At 36.8% G+C, this 21,602-nt stretch overlaps 1 protein-coding gene across 3 annotated transcripts in view; it reads left to right on the top strand.

Annotated features, from left to right (window-relative positions):
- Positions 1-9,594, top strand: part of UBXN7 (UBX domain protein 7) — a 49,355-nt gene extending 39,761 nt beyond the window's left edge. For all 3 annotated transcript variants that reach the window (XM_055403668.2, XM_055403740.2, XM_088837871.1), the window contains 6 exons: positions 66-212; positions 1,657-1,747; positions 2,395-2,522; positions 5,767-6,160; positions 6,276-6,355; positions 7,643-9,594. In XM_055403668.2, coding sequence (XP_055259643.1) covers positions 66-212; positions 1,657-1,747; positions 2,395-2,522; positions 5,767-6,160; positions 6,276-6,355; positions 7,643-7,804 — 1,002 coding nt within the window. In that variant the 3' untranslated portion in view covers positions 7,805-9,594. The remainder of the gene's footprint in view (positions 1-65; positions 213-1,656; positions 1,748-2,394; positions 2,523-5,766; positions 6,161-6,275; positions 6,356-7,642) is intronic.
- The last annotated feature ends 12,008 nt before the right edge of the window (positions 9,595-21,602 follow it).

The raw sequence follows: 21,602 nt of genomic DNA, 5'->3' as shown, positions 1-21,602 counted from the left end.
TGAAACACATCTGTTACCAAGTAGAAACTATTTCTAATAATTGTTATGTAACTTTATTCTTACAGGCCAAAGAGTGTGGCCAAATGCAAAATAAGTGGCTGATGATAAACATTCAAAATGTACAAGATTTTGCATGCCAGTGCCTCAACCGTGATGTATGGAGCAACGAAGCTGTGAAAAATATTATCCGGGAACATTTCATTTTCTGGCAGGTGGGGAGAGTTAATCAAACATTTTATAGCATTTTACTTTGGTAGTATGGGGTGTCTAGGAGGAGGAAATAGGTTATAAGCTGAAAAAAAATAGCTGAATTACATTATGACATATGAAAAAATAAAGCCACCCATAATGGCCAAGATAGTAAAGACAAAAGAAAATTAGAGTATCAGTGAAGGGAAGGAGGAAAAAACAGAACCAAGCCAAAAAAAAAAGAACTAAGCCATATAACCATATAGTATGCATACTTCAGAAGAATTTTGACATCATTTTTTAAGCATCTTGATAAGAGTGTATAGCTGTACTGTTTTAACAGAAATGTAATATGATTGAAATTTTATTGTAGCCACATTTTTAGAAGTTGAAAGAAACAGGTGATTGATTTTAATATATTTTAAAAATCAGTATCTGTAATGTAAAACTAATGTTAAAATATTGATTGAGGCATTTGGGTTGTGGGGTGGTTTTTTTTGTTTTCTTTGGGGGGTGTTAAGCTTTCAGAATCTGGTATGTATTTTACATTTACAGTATAGCTGTTAGGATTAGTCACATTTCAAAAGCTTCAGTAGCACATGTTCTGGTGGCTACTATAATTGATAGTGCAGATGTAGAAGATTTGAAGGAATGAGAAACCTTTGTTTAATATGTTGATTTTAGCTTTAGTTTGGTAATCTTTAACTGTATTAATTGTCACCTTAAATTTGTCACTTAGTCTTTCTGGCTCTGGTTTCTTTTTATATAAATTACCATGCTAACAGTAGGTGATCTTGCTCCAATTTTTTATATTATGAAAAATTATAAAGGAAAATTATAGGGAAAAGCTCCCATAGTCCAGTGGTTAGGATTCTGAGACTTCCACTGGGGACTCGGATTCAATCTCTGGTCAGGGAACTAAAATCCTGCATGCTGTGCAATGCAGCAAAAAAAAAAAAATTTATAAAAAATAAAAACTTCTGAATTAATTTTTTCCCCACTCTAAGATATGCTGTTAATGTTAGTAATTTGCCAGTTCATTCTTTACAGGCCCCTGAATTCAGTAAGTTTTTTTCTGAACAGTAACCTTTTATTCAACAACTATTGATTGAGCATCTGTTTCCCTAGCAGTATGCTGGACACTTGAGTTGATAATCTTAACATATTGTGATTTATTAAGATGTATGTAGTTGAGAGTCAGAAGTGACAGAGATGGACAGATGACTTGAAAAGGAAGAACTGGGTCAAGGAGGAAGGATGGATTGCTGTATTTATGTTAAGTGTCAGAAGTGACTCTGAAGGCAGGAAGTAGAGTTCACATTAGGTGACCTTCATTTTCTCTGTAGGCAGTGAGAGCCTAACATGCCAAAGGTGTTTTTGGAGAATTAATAGCTTTTGGTATATAACAAGGTACTTTTTTAAGAGGCTGATTTTTTTTTTTTTTAATATGTATCAATGACTCAACAGGTCTATCACGACAGTGAGGAAGGTCAGAGATACATACAGTTTTATAAGCTAGGGGATTTCCCCTATGTTTCCATCTTGGATCCACGGACAGGTAAGGTGTATTTCGGCTTATGGCCTTTAACCTTTCGTGTATATTTCATTTACCTAAATAATCTTCAATTTTATCTTGGGTTCAGTTTCAAGATTATCTGTAGTAATGTATATGAAAGGTTCTTGTTCATGTGCCTCAGAATTACTTAAAAATCTATTGATGTGTGTATTTAGGGAGTTTGTTAGGAAACAACTTTGGGAGATGGTGGTATTTTAAATTTGCAGTTCTGTTCTTTCAAAGAATAACAGTTTATCTTAACATTTTTAAGGATCCCCTTAGGTCATTTATTTAAGATTGTTCAGATACTCATTGTAATCTCACCAGAGAAGCTAGAGGGTAGAGCTAGTTTCATTATTAACTGATTGAGTTTTGTATATGTATTGCTTTGTCTGAATCTCTTCTTCCTAAATAGCGATAAATGATACCAGCAGATAAAGTTTGTTCTATCATGAAGACTGGGAATCTCTTAGGTTGGTTATAATTAATGTATCTTCTAGGTTATGAAGACACTGTAACTTAAGTGGTGATGGGTGGGGATATGTTCCCAGTAAATTTTAATTGTGTGTATGCTGAAAGAAATACTTAGTGAGAATTCAGAAAGAATGTTGGTTTTATTATATTTCTGTATCCTGGTTTTTAATCTTTAGGTCAGAAGCTTGTAGAGTGGCACCAGTTAGATGTATCTTCTTTCTTGGACCAAGTAACGGGATTTCTGGGTGAACATGGGCAATTGGATGGACTTTCTAGCAGTCCCCCCAAAAAATGTGCCCGTTCAGTAAGTATGAATGAGAAGTGGTAATGGGCAATTAAATGTAATTGTATAGACGTGCCTTGTGCAAAATGTTTGAGGTTAAGATGGTAAAAATAATAATGTAAGTGGCAGACAGTTAAAATATGTGGCTGTACAACATCTTACATTTTGATAGTTTCCCACATAAGGGTTCTTTCTTCTCAGTGAAACTGCAAGATTCATATTTCCAGTCTCACTTGCTACCAGGGTCAGGCATGGGACCTAAGGCCTGGATTTAGAAGTGAACAATGTGAATGTGTAACACTGAGCAGGAGGGCTCACCTGTGAGCCCAGTAGCAGAGAAACCCACGTTTTGAGAGGCAGTACTGTTTGGACTTTTGGAATCCAGGTCTAAGCAGCAACAGAAATATTTTTGCTAGAACATCTCTCATGGTGTAGTTGGGCATTATTTCTGATTACATAGCTTTAGGCCCTAGTTCTCAGGCCCACCTAAAGATTATTTCTATATTTAATTCTATAATATGCTATTACTAGAGGAGGTGATAACTTTATTACAAAGATAAACAGCCACAGATAAAGAATTCTGCTTATTTAAGCTGGACACAGTTGCTTGTACAAACACAGTTGAGGTACCTTTTATTAAGGAAGCAAAGATCCTAATTATGTCTATAAAAGGAAGCATGCCCCACTAAAAAAATTCCATTTACCAGTTTCCCTTGCAGCTAAAAAAAATTGTGGAATGGAACTAAGGCATCACTTACAGAGAAAGTAAATAACTAAATGCCTGTATTAAAAAAGAAAGCCTCAAATTAATGACTTAAGTTTCCATCTTAAATGAAATGAAAAAGGACCCACACAGAAAAAAATTAAATCAAATCCAAACTGTGCAGAAGGAAAAGGGGAAAGAACAAAGATCAACCAGTAACCTAGAAAACAAAAGAAAAAATTAAATGAAACCAGAAGCTTGTTTTTTAGAAAGTCAATAAAATTGGTAAGCCTCTAGTCAGATGGTCAGGGGGAAAAAGCCACAAATTACCAATTACAAGATTGGGAGAGGGGCCATCCATATATTACAGTTATTGAAGAAATAATAAGTAATACAGTGAATAACTTTACATCAAATACTTGACCCTTTAGGCAAAAATGACAAATTCCTAGAAAGACACAGCCTACTAAAGCTCATTAAAGGAAAAACAGATACCCGAATAGTCCTATTAATATATCTATTAATTAAATTGAGTTTGTAGTTTAAAACTTCCCACAAAGAAAACTATGCCCAGGTGGCTTCCCTGGTAAATGTCTTTAATTATTAAGGAAGAAATAATGCTAATTCTACACAAACTCTTCCAGGAAACCAAAAGGGAAGAAATACTGCCTAGTTCATTGTGAGGCCAGCATTAACTTGATTTCAAAACCAAAACCAAAACCAAAAACTGAGCTTTGTTTTAAAAGGAAAGCAAAAGACAAAAGAAACTAAACCAATAACCCTCATTAACAGAGATACAAAAATTCTTGACAAAATTTTCATAAATCAGACTCAACAGTTTATAAAAAAGCAGTGCATCCTAACCAAGTGGGTTTTAGCTCAGGAATGCAAGGTTGGTTTAATGTTAGACAACCAACCAATGGAATTCACTAAAAAAGAAAACCACATTATCCACCTCGAGTATAAAATTAAATAGAAGTTGGATCTTGTAAGTAAGGAATCAAAGGAGAATGGATGTTGGATAGGAAGCCAGCAGTATCTACTATGGTGGCAGTCTTTAAAATCAAGCTGCAGGCTGTGTAATATCATTATTATAAACCTACAGTTCACCTAAGCCATTGCCAGTCACATGGGTACATCTACTTGCCTTTTTATTTATATATATATTTTTTGGTGCTAAATTAGCCTTAAGTTGCCTTAAAATTAAAAAATTTTGTTGTTGTTATGTTATTGGCAGATAGGGTAAGCTAAATTGAAACTCCTTTAGTTTTTTGTTAGCAACCTGAACTTTTTATTGTGGAAAGTTTTAGAATAGAAGGAGTTTATTGAGCCTCTATGTGTCCATTAACTAATTTCAGTCATTAACAGCTTGTGAGTCTTGTTTCAGCTATATCCCATCCTTTGAAGCAAATCTCAGAATTCATTGTTTTATTTATTAATTCTTTGACATGTATCTTTAAAAAATAAAAGATTCTTTTTATTTTTTAGAAATAATCACAGTATCCCTAAAACACCTGCAAAAAAATTAACTGTAGTTCCTTTATAGCATAAAATATCCAGTGTTCAGCTTTTGGCTATCATAAAAAATCTTTTTGTATAGCTTGGATTCATTCTAGTAATGCCTATTTTGTGACTCAACAAGTTTAGTGAAATCTGTGACATTAGGACTTTTCCATGGGGAGAACTATTGAAAGTCGCTTTTTGTGATCACAGTGAGAACCTTCATTGAAATTAAGTTTGGAAAAATATAGTTCTTTTTTCATATTTTTTATACAGTATTTTGTTTTGAATGTTAAAGATCTATTAGAGTTTTTGTAAAATGATCATTACTGAGTTATTTATTTACTGATAGCCTTCTGTGTCGGAGAAGGCAGTGGCAACCCACTCCAGTACTCTTGCCTGGAAAATCCCATGGACGGGGGAGCCTGGTAGGCTGCAGTCCATGGGGTCGCAGGAGTCGGACACAACTGAGTGGCTTCACTTTGATGCATTGGAGAAGGAAATGGCAACCCACTCCAGTGTTCTTGCCTGGAGAATCCCAGGGACGGAAGAGCCTGGTAGGCCATCTATGGGGTTGCACAGAGTCAGACATGACTGAAGCGACTTAGCAGCAGCAGCAGCCTTCTGTGTGCCAAAACAGTGCTGCTTAGTGAGCAAGATAGACATCTCTCTTTGTGCTTAGTCATGTTAAAGACTAATGTTTCGACTTTTATATTTAAAACCTTAATTCATGTCTTGTTCTGGGCAAGGAATAAGTTATTTTCTTGATTTTATTCACTTTGATTTCCCCCACTCCACATCCTGCCAAGTCCTGTGCTTGCAATCATTGGGCCAGATGGTGTGACAGTTTTTATTTTTGTGTTTAAAATGCCATTCCAACTTGGCTGTTTAAGACAAAGTTGTTGCCCTCAAATAGCTTAAAATTTAGTAGAAGTGATACATCCAGAAGACAATAATAATGGCAAGCTGTTTCATTTCCCATGCCCTATTTGACTTGATTATTTTTTTGGTTTAACTGTTTTCTTTTTCTTTCTACCCATGTTGTATGACTGCATCTTGCAGGAGAGCCTTATAGATGCAAGTGAAGACAGTCAGCTAGAAGCTGCCATCAGAGCCTCCTTACAAGAGACACATTTTGATTCCACACAGACAAAACAGGATAGCCGCTCAGATGAAGAATCTGAATCTGAACTTTTTTCTGGCAGTGAGGAGTTCATATCTGTTTGTGGCTCTGATGAAGAGGAGGAGATAGAGAATCTTGCCAAGTCTAGAAAGTCTCCCCACAAAGATTTGGGGCATAGAAAAGAGGAGAACAGAAGGTCACTGACTGAGCCCCCTGCCAGAACTGAGCCTGGAACAGCCACAAACCACCAAGGATTGCCAGTCGTGGATTCAGAAATATTGGAGATGTCACCTGAAAAATCAGATGGAATAGTGGAGGGCATTGATGTAAATGGTGGGTCACATTTTAAACTTGCTTTACTTAAAACTTTAATATTACTGAAAAGAATTATTTGTTTAAATTAGTGTTCTGTCACACAGCTATGTATTTTTTTTAACCCTTCCTTTAGGACCAAAAGCACAGCTAATGTTGCGGTATCCGGATGGAAAAAGGGAACAAATCACTCTTCCAGAGCAAGCTAAACTACTAGTAAGTGTATCTAATTTACGTGAAGCAGAGAAACTAATTGGTATAATTAGCTTGATGATTCTTTGATATGGGTGTTAGTAAGGTCTGACCTCTAACTGGAAACTTCATTGTGGTGAATCTTTAACTCTCACTGCTTTATTTCCTTCCCACCTTATCTTGGGCAACTCGCATAGTCTGTTCTAGTCAAGGCTTCTCTGTTCCATAGCTGCTTGCAATAGAAACCCAACTGAAATTATTACCTGGAAAAGGAAAGACTGTCCTGGGGCTCCTGGATTTCCTAGTAGCTGGAATTGCAGAGTAGTTAAGAACTATGACTGTTTTCTGTGTGTTTCTCTTGTGGGGCCTGTTGAGTTTCCCCCTTGTGATTCTCCACTTCATACCATTCTTCTCTCTGTGCTCTGGTAACTGTTGTTTGGAAAACAGCTTGTACATAATCCATAGTAGGGATGCTTTTCCTCTAGAGTCCATAGCTGATAAGCCTCCTCTCTGTGTTTTTCAACTCCTGGAAAAGAGAGGGAATCTGACTTGTTTAGATTAGCCTATGAATGACTCCTCCTTGGGTCAAGTGTTTATACATGGCCATTTGCTGTGTCTGAAAATAATTAGACTCTTAAAGATTGTGACGAATGCAGGCAGGCTCTGGCCTCTGGTGTTAATACCTAGGATGTCTCCCTAGTCTAGTAATTGGAAAGGAATGGGAGATGAAACGATGAATACAAGTATAGACCACTTTTTTGAGAAGATTGGTTTTGAATCTAGAGTGAGGAGTGAGCAGCAATCAGAGGGGAAAAGATGATTGAAGGAGAGACTAAGCATGTTTAAGTCTGATGGGAAGCATCTGTAGAAAAGGTGTTGAAGATACACGTAAAGAATGGTTTGTGGTGGTGGCATGGCTTCTGAGAAGGCAAGAAAAGATTCGGTGCACAACTGACAAGATAGGATGAAGGATATATCGTCCCTGATAAATAGAAGAAAGGAAAACTAATGAAATGTTTAAAAATGAGGATAATAATTTTATAAACAGAAATTAGGTTTGTTTATTGGTGAGACAGTGATAACCCTGAACATTTCAATGTCATTTACTGGCTATTAATTATTGAGTACAGGTTTATTATCTCCCCATGCACAGTGTTATATTGCCACTTCTACAAGGGTAAGCTTCAGTTTTTATAACTTAAACTTAAATCTTATCTGATATAAAAATGAATATTATATTTTTAAATTATTCATTATGGTCTGTCTTTTGTTTCCATTTAACAACTTTGTCTTTTCTCTTCTTTTTCATAGGCTTTGGTGAAGCATGTCCAGTCTAAAGGATATCCAAATGAACGTTTTGAACTTCTCACCAACTTCCCTCGGAGGAAACTGTCTCATCTGGACTATGATATTACATTACAGGAGGCAGGCCTTTGTCCTCAAGAGACTGTCTTTGTACAGGAAAGAAATTAACATCATGGCCTGACCTCTCTCAGCTTACCCCTTTTTTTCCCTTTTTCTGTGAGATACCATGTCACTGAGTATGCGTTTTGGCTCATAGGACCATAGAGCCAAAGTTGGGCAAGCAAGTCACCTGCCTTCTCTTCTGTTTCTTGTTCTCTCCTGTAATCAGCCTCACCTCCCCTGCTTTTTTTCCTCCTCTCCCATTTTCTTCTTTTTCCTACTTTTCTCTCTCTTTCTTACCTAATCTGGTGACCAAATGAAGTGTTAGGATAAGACCTCCTAGTACTGGCAGCAGGAAATGTGTGTTCCAATAAGTGGTCTCTTACGCAGCACTTTTAGGGGATCAAATGAAATATTACTCCTGAGACTCCTTTGGTAAAGGAATGGCTAGATTCAGAATAAGAACAGCCTCTCTGTTTTGTAAGCCCTTTTTTAGTAGGGAGAAGAAATTCTCTAACACATGTTTTGTTTTGTTGTTCATGTAGGAAATACCACGTAACAAAGTGCCCAGGCTTTTGTTTACATGGAAAAAGCATCCTTTATAATTACTGCTCATTATATTTAATATTTTTCTCAAAGAACTGCCATCTAGAATTATTTCCATGATATGTGTTATTGACAGAAAGAGTGTTAAATTAGGGTGAGTAGCATGGAGTGGCTTTCAATATCCTACCTAGCCTGAGACAGCTTTCTTCGTTATTACTCTATAAACTATGTTGATCCTGCTAATCTTGGAATGGACATTTTGTGAGCACGTTGTGGTGACTAGAATAGGAAGGTACTTGCTGTTTTTGCCAGTACAGCATATTAGTTCCTTTGACCCTTCCATTGTTGGGGTCCACAAGTGATCTATGGGAAGGCAGCTGTTCAGTAATCATGAGTACAATGGCTTGTAGTTGTAACCACTATGGTTATTGATTGTCCTATGTGCTTTAAGGCATACTTAATGTATGCCCTGGGGGGAAAAGAAGAAGATGCAGCTGAGAGTTGCTAACCATGTTCCTTTGGTTAGAAATAATGATTTATCTTTTACCCTTGGTTGGAACTGTCTCTGAAAGGCTCTGGTGATTGAATGAGCTTAATTCCTCATGCAGTTTTTTACAAAAGGTATCAAAACTGAAAACTTAGCTCTAAGGGGAGGACCTTTAAAATCAATTCTTAAGACAACATTTAGTAACGGAAGTGGGGAAGATTACCTGTAATTTTCGGGTGTGAGTTTTTTCTGCCAACAAAAGCCACATTCACATTGTAGTTGGTGAGCGCTTTTTTCAGTATTATTTAGAAGAGGTCGTCTTGAATCTATATAAAACAATTAGACTTAACATTATGCTCAATTCTTATTTTGAGCTTTAGAGTCCTCTGAACGGGTAGTAGTAATTCTGGTGGCAAAATCAGAACTTTAACTTGTTATAAAATCATAATATAGAGTGAACCTATTATTGATTGATTCTTCTACTTGAGGAACATAAATTGCTATTACTCAGAGACCTTTAGGTTCCCATCTACTTTAAGATCACTCTCTTGGCAACTGGGGGATTTAAAAAAAAAAAAGATGCTTGTGTGTTGCTAGTACACAATTAGAGAATACGGTTTCTAATGGTTGGGCTTTGAGGGACCCTCCCTAAAGAATGAGTTATGTATGTCCTCAAGGAAATCATGGAAAATTCTGTTTATTATTCAGTGAGTCCTTTTGAATTAATGTTCTTACATTTTTTTCTAAGTCTGTGTAAGTGCTTATGTATAAGTATATAATTGTATAAATATTTATAAATATATTTATATAATTACAATTTCATTTATACCTTGAGTCAAAGTTCTCTCTTTAGATTGGTGACTGAGTAATACCACTTTGGTGTATTTTCATAGGCTCTCAAGGCTAACTATCAGCTTCTGATTTATTGAGGAAGCATGGTTTTCATGTTAATTCCTCAATTGTTTCTCGGAACTTGGATAATATACTTGCTATCTGAAGAACAGAGCTATATACAAAGGTGCATTAGAGGGTAAAAAAACTATTGGTCATAGACAAGGTCAAAAATCTAAAAATTCAGGGAGGCACAGGGTAAGAGGTGAGGTTATGCTCAGCTTTGGTGCTGTGATGGCACCCATCTCCACTCTCAGCAGAGTCACAGCTAAAGTCCAAATCTGTTAAAAATATGAAGTCAAGAATTTTCCCTATAGGATTCTGTTTCATTCTTTTACCTACTATAGTTTCTCTTTCTAAAACAAATCTAGAAAACTTAAGACAACGTATTCATTAATGATAAGATGTAGTTCTTTCTGATAAGCTCAGCTCTGGCATATCCATGTATAAGAAACCAAAGTAACTTTTTCAAGTTTGATTACTATGAGATGACCACATCAAAGTGATATAAAAGCATATCAAAGAGATGAGGCATGAGATATTGATCCAAGTTAAATAAAACAGGGGTTTTTAGAGTACAAGATGTAGAGGATTTTATTTTATTTTGAGGCAGGAGTGTAATTATCATGGGTTTGGTATACAGGCCCACAAGGAAGGCATTATGAATTGTACACAGGAAGAGTATGGACTGTGCTTTGTTCAAGAACTTAATCCACTTTATTAGTAAGTCTTATTTCCTCTACAAATTCCTTAGCTCTTTGGAGGAGAGGTTTTATTGAAAAAATGAAGTTAGTAGGTTAGGTAAAAATAGTCACTCCTTATAGGTATTGGAAACAGCTTGAAAGAGACCTTAAAAGGTAGGAAGGGAAAGAACAAGATAGACTTTGATGAGAGTAAATGACTGAAGACAAATAGAGGGAGATGAAATGAAAATTAGTAGGGAGGAAAGTAACAGGAAATCATTTGAATTTGATTTATGAAGGGACCATAGAAGAGAATAGCCAAATGGGGGAAGAACAGGAAAGTAATTTTGAGTAACTAACAAGTACTAAGTACTTCATGTGCATTTTCTCCTTTAATCTCCCTAAGGACTCCACAAAATGCATATTTTCCCCATTTTATAGATAAGGAAGAAAATTGAAGTTCAGAGAACTTGTTCAGGATGTCAAAGCTAATAAGTGGCAAAATCAGTTTGCATTCATGCTTTTTTTCACTCCCATGTTGTGGTCTCCTACAACAGGAATCAGTTTGTTCAAAAGGTTATCTTCTCATTGCTTGGCTCTGTAAGTTAGTTGGGTTTGTTTCCTTAAAGCTCATGAGATTTGTACTATGCCTATATAGTCTTATTTATACCATTATTTTCAGCAGCTGATTACTAATTGTTTTTTAAAAATGATGCACTGATGAAAATGTGAAAGGAAAATAACTGTGGCACTATTTGCCAAGAAAAATGGAAAGGATAAAAAAGAATTTTATCAACTTTTTTTTTGCCATTTTTCAGAAAAGATACAATTATCTTTTCTATATCCCATCTATATTAGATTGTTAAACATTATGTGTGTTTTTTCAAATCTTCTATAAAATTCTACTTCCTTGACTCTGTAAGTTAGCAGTGATTTGAGTCCTTAATCAAAGTTGGAAAAATTTTAATCTAAGATCTGCTTCCTGCCTGTTTTATCCAGTTGGAGAGACACACTACACATGAGATAATAGAACATATAAACACTTTCCTGAGTCTGAACCATAATTATAATAGAAGTTTAGAAAAGGTAAAGAATAGTGTAAGTTTTATTTAGGGAAATAAAACTGAAAAGTGGCAAACACTTGCTCACATTTTCTTTTGATTCCCCTGTATTCTTTAGTACCAGCTTTTGAAACTGCTAGATTTAGGGTGTGACATTTAACAATAAGGCATAACTAGGAAAGAATTGTTGATCCCAGGATTAAAGATTTAAGCTAGCAAGGATCTCATTTGGACATTTAGGAAAATACCAGAGGGAGCCACTTGCTACTGGAAAGGGAAGATTTAATTTCTCTTCCCAGGTACACATTAAATGTATTATATATTATATGCAGAAGGGGCGCTATATGTAGGTATAAAGTATACTTGGATTACATCTCTGCTTCTAATTAACAGAGAATTGGACTAGATCAATAGTTCTTAGTCTGTTCAAGTAAAAGGGCTTGTAATGTTAAAATCCAGCAGTGGTGGGGAGTTGTGGGGTTAAGTGTTAAAATCCTTAATTCCTTAGTTGGAGAAAATGTGTGCATGTGGAATTGCAGACCCTTTCCAGAGACTTTGGGAACCCACAGATTGTAGACCACTGAATTATATTATCTCTGAATCCTCTCCACTCCAAAATTTAATGCTCTGAGTCTCTTCCTTTTATTTTATATATTATCCCTAGAGTGAGTAAAAGTATCTTGTTAATCAGTTCTTGCTTTTTTCCCTGTGTCCAGGTTTCATTTGTCCAGTAACTTGATCTACCCATACTGTGATGATTGAAATCTCCAGAAGGAGAGTACAATAGTTTCAGGTTTACTAATGCTCTTTTAAACACAATTCATTACTTTTAATTAAAACTTAATGCTGTTTTCCTAATCAGTGTTGAGTGTGACTAAAATGTAATAAGAACCAATTATTTCACTGACAACCAGAGTTAAATTTAATTCTATATGTGTGCTTAAACAAAGCAGTTTACTGACTAAGCAGTTGTTAGGAAATTGATTTGTGTAAATTGTAGAATTCACTTGGTTTTGACAGAAACAAGTTTTTTAGGATCGAATTAGGTTGACTTTTTAAAATATTTCTTATCCCATAGAGTGTATCTCCATGGTGTAATTTTCTGTCTTTCTGGGTCTCTTTCATTTAGAGCCAGAGAGAGAGAGTAAATAGTACTCAGAAGTATTACTCAATAATAAATCACAGAATGCAGGTTGATGAGTAAGTAAAGTCTTGTGTAAAACTAAATGAAAGTACGAAGAGCCCACCCTTCTGGTGAACATAGCAATTTTCCAATAAACATAGGCCTCGATGAAAAGGCCACTTAAGGACAGCTGTGTACTATGAATATTTAACTTCATTTATTTGCCTTGCTTAGCATTTTACTTACTATCTTGCCATGAAACTTAGTATTGCACTGTATACATTTTAGAATAGTGGTAAAAATGTTCTGTAGTACTGAAAATAACCAAAAGAGAACACCAAGCCAGTGTGGTGATTTCTCCTGATGTGTCGAAATTCTGTATTTCAGTGATAGCTGTTTTGGTCTTTGATTCACCTATGTGTCAGTTCTGCTAGAGAGACAGATTAGAATCTTAGCCTTTTTTTTAATAGAGATTATGATGACCTTGGTAGTTTTCCCATGAAGTGATTGTGTGATTAAATTATTGAATGTAATGAGACCCTTAATTAGAAAATCTTTTAATACAACTTTCTCTTTTACATTTCCATTCTCTTCTTGATTTTTGACATCTATTCTCAGAAAATATCATGGTTTTTAATGAAATTGGATATGTTTAAGAAATTCCATTTCTGACTTTTAATAACTTTTCATTTTTTATAAATTAATATACCAGGAAAGAATTTGAGGCAAACATCATGTTTTATAACTCTCTCTCTACCTAAGAATCCTTATTCCAAAAATAGAATAGCTAGTCCATGTCACCCTTCCCCCTTCTTTAGCTTATGGAATGCTGTTGTATTGCTTAGAATCTCAGTCTTTCTCATAAACATAATAGTTTTGGTACAGGCTTTTCTTTGACATATGATCTCAAAGTAGAGTTGAGCAATCTAATATGAACTACCTTACTAAAACATAATTTAGTATTTCTGTAAAGCATTTTCAAAAGATAACCAGACTTACTTGTAGGATTAGAGATATAAATACTGATGGTAGTATTTTGCCTAAGAACAATCACATATTAATCTATAAATATGGACATTTGCCTTGTTGTACTTCTGTTGCACCAAACAACAAGTTTTTGTTGTTTGCTTAATAGTGTTTCCTCTACAGAGATCAAAATGCCCTAAGATTTTATATCCCTTATAAAGTCACTTGGGTTTATAGATTGGAAGAATAAGCTGTACTTAAGAAAAATTTTATCTCCATTGAAAGAAATTATTACTCTAACTCGGCCACCATGAATCACTCATTTATTAGACATGGTAAATAAAATACGAAACATTTCAAATCATTAGATAAATTCTGACTTGGAACTGAATTCTTAAAGTCTTTTCTGTTTGCTTTTTTCATAGACTCAATATGGGCATCTTAACTGATAAGGGAGAGAAATTCTTGATCTGGAACCATTCCCTGCCATTCTGCTTTTTTTTTTATTTTCCTCTGTCAAGGTCGCTGACTCTAGTACGTGTCACCAGGACATATTCAAGTTAATGACATTGGAATATTGATGCTCAGTTGGATATCTTTCTGTTTTCAACAAAATGGTTTTATAGTATGCTTTTCTCAAGCTTCTGTGTTCTTAATAATGAAAAATATCAATAAATGGTGTGATTCAAAATATAAATAGGTTTTTGACACTAATCATATGCTCTTAACAGTAGCTTTTTGATAATTTGCTGCCCTGTAAGTTAAACCTCACATGGAGTGACCACTGCCACCAGAAAATCCCCTCTTACCTGCTAATTAGAATGAAAGTAGTATGTGACCTCCACATTTCAGCTAATTAGTAGTAAGCTTGTAGTGGCTGTTTATCTTGCCTATTTGGGGACTTGGGCCTTGTTCCTTTCCTAGGTTTGTCCCTTAGATTTGGAAAGACTTATTTAAAACTTGCTGGGAGACAGACAGTAAAGCTGTGAGATAATCCTCTAGTTTTAGTTGTAGAGAAATGAGTACAGATTGATGCTTATATGATACTTGGATTTTGAGGGGCTTCCAGCCAAGCTTTGGCATGAATCTTAGAAATAATTTTATTCACTCCTTTAAGAATCTTTTTTTTTTCCTTAGAATGGTTTTCCTTTTGATTGTTAACAACTTCTAAGCATCTGGTGTCTTTATTATTATTATTTTAACCCTTTAAGAAAGAAAGTAGGTATTGATTGTTCCTTGGAAACTCTCAGGAGTGTTTGTAGGCTTCTCTGCATGCTTTGTATGAGTTCAGTTTTAACTGCGTTTTGAATCATCTGGAATGTCCAATTCTGGTGTCTTCACTATTGTGTTTTTTCAACATTTTTTTATGTCATTTTCCAAACCTCACTTCCCATCTTATTCGGAGAAGTTAATCAAGGAATGGAATTTGGGGATAGGGACGGGGGTGGGTTGGGGACTTGAGTGAAGTCAACTTAGGGTATTTGCTTTAGTGTTCTCAAGCAGTTTCTAATGGTATTTAGAAATTCCCTGGGATGTTTGTATACTCAACTTATTCTGGATAAAGTGGTGGTCTCAGTGAGATTTGCATTCTTAATGCAGGACAAGCTCTAAATTTAATCTGTAGTGTAACTTGGTTATTGAATCCAAGAAGGTAATGGACAGAGATAGTGCTCCTATTGTTTCTGGCAAGTGCTCCCTAAAATGCACATAACATATAGTTCTCAATTTTCAGGGCTTTACTCCCATGGTGCTAGGAGAGACCCATTTGTTTCTGCAGTTCTTCTCAAGAGTGGGAAGAAGGCTTTGGGACCAGTGAGAAAGGGGCGACAGGATCATCCGCTAAATTTTTTTGTTCAAGACACTTGAAAGACCCTCCTGTATATCTAGTAAGAGATAATAAAGGTGCTAGGGAAAGCCTTAAATTTGAAGACATAAGGAGACCATAGGAAATATAAACTTGTAGGAGAAGAAAAACATGCTGTTAGATAAAGCAGAGCTGTAACTGCTGGCTAAGACTCAATGGAACTTCCACTTGCTCTTAAACCAGGGAAATCTTAGATAACTGGGTGTGATATATCTATAGATACATATAGTCTATAGGTAAATAATTTCTAAAATGAGGATCTTTCTCTTGGTGATCCTCTGGTTTTGGCTGTACCAAATTGTGAATATTCTTGCTGTGTTGTACCCAGTTACTTTATATTGATACTGCAACTTGAATTGGGGAGGGGGCGGTGGGACATTTGGGGTGGGGGAGGGAGGGGAGTCTTTCGAAGACATCAGCTCACTGTGCTGAGAGAGGGACCAAACTCAAGGAAACCTCTGATCTATAAATTCAACTGCTGCATTTTTTTATAAATACATGTAAATGTCCTGTTGTAATATTTGATCTTGGAAATAAAATAAAAAACTTTTCAGTATTAGTTTTTTGCATTACTGTTTTTGTGAGGTAAGACTGGGTACTGTTGATACTTTTGTTAATATAACTCAGGTTTGCTTGCCCCCATGTTCTCATGTTGAGGACACTGGTGTTTACTGACAAAGGTTAGTTCATCATTCTGTTATCAAGGGTAACATTTGTTAGCGTCTTCTCTACTCTTAGTTATATGTTGAACATTCATGATAAAAGCTCTGTGAATGTTGGCTGAACTGTTCATGAAATTTTTGGCTTAGCTAGCCTTGTAAGGAAAGTAAGATTCTATATTTGATGTATTGGCAGTCCAAAGAATATGTCACATAGAGTCTAGTCTTTCAGACCAGCAGTGACTAACGACTGAAGACTCAGCTTGAGTGAAGGAAAAAAGTAACTACTAAATTAATGGGAGAAAAGCCAAGAATTACAGAGATTGTGATGAGCAAAACAGACACAGTCCCTGCCCTCAAAGAACCTCCTTTTCAGTTAGGAATACAGATGGTAAACAAATGAAAAAAATAACAGATTTGATTCAAACGCTATGAACAGAACTGGAAAAGGAGCCAGCAGAGAATTCTGCTTTAAATAAGATGTTGGGGAGTTAACTTTTAGGCTGACACAGGAAGGATGAAAAGGTGGCTCATACTAAAAGTAGGAAAATTTCCAAGGATAACAAGTATAAGGGCTGTGGAGCAGGAAAGTTCTTGATGTATCTGAGGTATTGAGGGAAGGCCAATGTGTCTGGCATGTAGTAAGCAAAGGGAGTGGCATAAAATATGTAAAAGCCAGATCATCCAACACATTAGGCCTGGTAAGGAGTACATATATACTGTTCATAGTTTAATGAGAAGCCATGAATGTGGAGAGGAACTGGAAAAGGGACTATTGCAGTGATTAGGGTACAAAGCAGAAATTGCCTGGACTAGAGTAATAGCAATGGAACTGGGGTGTAGTGTATGATGCATTTCAAAGTAAAAATGTAAGGACAACTGTTGGATTAGATGTGGGGCAGTGAGGGAAAGAGAAATTAAGAATGGCAAGTTTCAGGCAGTGGGTAGGTAGTGACGTCATTCCTGAGACAGACTGGTGGATCAGTCATTTTGGATGAGTTCACTGTGGCACTTCCAAGTGCAGGTGTAGTACAGCATGTTGAACACATGATTGTGATGCTTGGAGGAGAGGTGAACTGAACTTAAGAGATTTTAGAAATCATCAGTGTTACAGATGGAATTTAGAGCCATGAGAAAGAATGAGGTCACTAGGGAGAAAGAGAAGATGACCCAGAACCCAGGCCTGGAGGTTACCACCATGAAGAGGCCCAGTCTAGGAGGTGTGACCCGTGAAGGAGGAGAAACATGAGCTGGCAAGGGAGCCAAGAGTGAGAATGTTCAAGAAGCATCTAGTCGCCAACTATGTCTAATTCTGTCTAGGGTCAAGTGTTCAATAGACAAGAAGTCATTGGAGACTAAGAACAGTTTCAGTGTGATGTTGGAGATGGAAGCTTAATTTGAGTATTTGTTATATTTTTATACTAATGAAAAAAAGGAAAAAAATCCCAAACTTCCTCTTCAGTGAACTGGTATAAATGGCAACTCTTTCAACATTTCTTATCTTCCTTTTTTTCTCTCTCTCTCCAATTAAGGAAAATGTGCTTCCTTATTTAGTCAGCTGTCAGTTGAGGCTGAAACCCACCCACAAGGAAGCTGATGAATCTGTCACTGTTATTTGGGAAAGACTAGCCTGATTGTAATCATCTTTTCCTTTTCCCTTCTACCAGTGAATTCCATCTTCTCAACTTCCTCTATTCCTTGCTCAAATCCCTCCTCCAATCGAGGATGGAACATCTGTTCTGTTTTTGAAAGCCTTTCATCCTTGGGAAGCCTTTTATGGCATTAGGCAAATAGTTTTCCCACCCAGGCCCCATTAATTTGTGCGCTCCCTGGATTCCCGTTTGCTTCCCTGTAGAAGTATCACCAACCAAATGATAATTAGTAACTGTGCCTCTAATAGAGCCAGCTTCTAATATCGTTAACATATCTGTAAAAAGATAATGTTTAGTTCTATCACGGCAGTGACCAGGACTCTGTGACCATAAAGGTCTTACCAAAAGGGAATGAAGAATTTGACCAAAGCTGGCCTTACTTAGTGTAAGTGTTTATGGCAAGTATATAGTTTCTAAAAGAAGGGTCTTGTTCATAAGATTAATCATTGAATTATTTGTCACAAATTTACCCTAAGGAACAAAGACTTAAACTGCCCTCACCAGCCCAAACGAAGTTTAGCTCTTTAAGGTGTTAAAGTCAAATTCCAGCATTTTACTTTGCTGGGGAATACCTTGGATGGGAATAGCTATGTCATAGTATAGGTGCCGGGAGCCAGCAAGGGAAATCCTACCCGTGGCAAAGGTCAACTGGGGAAGAGGCCTGACGGGCAAAGGCTAATCAGGACTTGAGGAACCCCCTGGACTTACCTGAGCATCTACCCCAAAGAAAACCGGAGTCTGACTGCTTTACTATCTTACGCCTCTTACCAAGTCCTCTAATACTTACGGGGGCTTCCCCCCAACCACCTTTCTCTGAAAACATTAATTCAGAGCTGTAGTTTAAAAGTTCTCCTCGGCTTAATAGGAGTGTTCCAATCCAAGCCCCTCTGATAGCTTTCTAACTTGCATGACAAGTTTGTCCGGGCTCTTACAACTATGAGTGTGACTGTTTATAGCCTCCCAGCCATGCAAGGACAGAAAGCCTAATATTCTAAAATACAGGAATCTGTTGAAGAAGTTAAAATCATTAGAATAGTACTAAAAAAGATTTCATTGTTGAATCAATGCTTGCTGCAAAGTTTCCCCTATCTATTGTATCCTTGGAAATATATTAATCACATATAGAGAATATAAGTAGTAGCCTTTGATTTAACCACATCAGATCTTAAGTTAATAAATTCCTTTCTTGTAGCTCACTACACCTGTGCCTTATAGGAATGTAACTTTGTCATGTGTCTAGCACCGGACTTTAGGAAAGTCACCTTAAAAGAATATAAGCCTTTTACTAGCTAACTAACCTATTGTTAGGAGAGAGGGCCATAAACTGTTAGCAGGCCCCCTGGCCAGAAGAGGATGTAAACCACCTAAAACTTTTATCACAAGACACACAAAAATAAGCCCTGATCCTGATAAGGGTCAAGACTGCTGACCCTGCGTGATTTTGGCATGACTCTATACCTCCCTTTCTCTGTACACAACTTAGGGTATAAAAGCAGCACTAGAAAAAGTTTCGGGCCTTGCTCACTGAAGCTTGGTCTCCCCGTGTCGTTCTTTCTCTTTTTCCATCCTTTTCTCTATTCTCCTTTTTCTGGTTGAGATCCTTGGAGCGCTGGGCCCTCTGAGTTTACTTATCTGCCTGGGCTTCTAAGACCCACTCGAGGGGGTGCCCTGGTGGGGTGCCTCCAGTGATTCGAGAGGGCGCCTGCGGCCTACGTAAACAAGAGCAAACCCCGTGCTGGGGTTTTATTGGTTTCCAGCGTAAACCAAGGAATCATCAGCCCCTGTCTCTCTCTCTCTCTCTTTCTCTCTCTCTTTCTGACGCCGACGCCGTTCATCCCGAGGATACCCTGGGCCATATCGAGGCTGGTCCCCGATATATAGGTGAATATTTCATTTGATAAATGATATTGCCAAACAGTTAACACTCCCACCAGCAATGTTCCATTCCAATTGCTTCACATTCTTACCTATATTTTTAATTTAAGCCATTCCTGTAGGTGTTTGGTAGTATCCATTGTGGTTTTAATTTGCCTTTTCTTAATGAGTTAGAGCTTTTCATATACTAATTGACCATTTGGTGATCCTTGCTCAAGTCATTTGCCCAGTTTTTACTGGTTTTTGTCTTTTTCTTCACTGGTTTGTAGGAGTTCTTTATAATTCCAGGCATGAGACGTTTGTCATATGTATTGTGAATGTTTTTTCCTATCTGTAGTTTGCTTTTTCACTCTCTTAATGTCTTTTGAAAAGTGGTTCTTAAGATTTTAAGTTCCATTTATCAGTCCTTTTCTTTATGGTCCCTGCTTTTCATGTCCTGTTTAAAAAATCTTTTGCCACTTTCCACTTCATTTTTACTTACTTATGCTATTTATATGCCTCTTCCCCCACAGCTGAGATTCATGAGGGCAGGGGCTGCTGTATCTTACTCTGCTCTGTAGACTCAGAATCTAGCATAGAGCTTAGAACACGGTAGGAACTCAGGAATCACTGGATTAATGAATGAATTCATGCACTGGCTGGAGTAACCGCACAGAGATTCTACTAATGATGAAAACAAACAATACTGAGAAAACCCTTGGTACATATGTATGAGAAGGAAAATTATGTTATTACTATTCCTTTAAACTGTATATGAACTATGAAATTTCTGTGCATGCAGATGTATATGTGCCTGACACAAAAGTTGGTAAACTGCTCTAGGAAAGTTCATTAAATAGGATCCAGTTTCCATTTTCATGATAAAAGAGCCCAAATGAATTCTTATGTACCCAGAGAATTTAATTTTGATAGATACTAGGCTGAGGACTCACAAAGCTTTATATCAAGAACAAACATTATTCACCTTATAAAACACATTCACAAACTCTCTCATTAGATCTTAACAGCCCTAAAGCAAGTATTAGATTAGCTTCATCATGCATATGAAGAGATTATAGCCCAGAGGAATTTGACTTGCTCAGAGTAACAGTGAGTTTGAGGAAATGATCCTATGTCATCTTAACTATACAGCCCCACACATTGATGTTTGAGATTTTTTTTCCCCAACCCAAATTCCAACTAGCTTCTTGGAGGCAATGCTAAATAAAGTACTTCCGCATCTAAGAGATCTGGGTCTCAATTTCTGCTACAAATACCTGTTAGCTATGTGAACTTGCATAGTTCACTGAGCCTCAGTAATAATCTGGGCCTCAGTTTCTCATTTATAAAATGATACCTACTTCACAAGTTTATTTTGAGAAATAAGAGGCAAGATTTCTCTCACGGCATAAGATGCAAGCCCTCTCGTTTTCTTGGATTTCAGCAAAAGGATTTTACATACAGTGTCTGTTAGAACATTTCTTGAAAGAAAGTGAAAGTTATTCAATCCTGTCTGACTCTTTGGGAACCCAAGGACTGTAGCCCTCCAGGCTCCCCTGTCCATGGAATTCTCCAGGCAAGAATACTGGAGTGGGTAGCCGTTCCCTTCTCCAGGGAATCTTCCCAACGCAGGGATCAAACCCAGTTCTCCCGCATTGCAGGCATATTCTTTACCATCTGAGCCACCAGGGAAGCCCAAGAAAACCAGACTAGGTAGCTTATCCCTTCTCTAGGGGATCTTCCCAAGCCAGGAATCAAACTGGGGTCTCCTGCATTGCAAGCACTGAGCTACCAGAACATTTCATAGTTAGGCAATTAGAATGATTTGATGGCAGACTGTCAGATATTCAGATTTTAGAAGGTATTTCTGTTCCGAACCCAATGGCTTATCTAACAGCAAACACTTTGTTATATTATTAAAATGGTGGTACAAGATGATGGTGGCCTGGAGGTTGAAAGAAAGTTTAAAAGCTATTAAAGGAAACACAGCAAAGAGCAAAGTAAGGAAGGTGATAAGGAAAAAAATGATGTCTGCCCTGCTTGGTGCTGTTTTTTTCCAAAGAGCCCAAACTTCCCAGAGA

This window comes from Moschus berezovskii, chromosome 1 (genome assembly GCF_049115385.1).
Source record: "Moschus berezovskii isolate FMDL1 chromosome 1, NW_MosBer_1.0, whole genome shotgun sequence".
Lineage (NCBI taxonomy): Eukaryota > Metazoa > Chordata > Mammalia > Artiodactyla > Moschidae > Moschus > Moschus berezovskii.
Note: the sequence above shows the minus strand (reverse complement) of the source record. Positions and strands in the feature narration are given on the sequence as shown.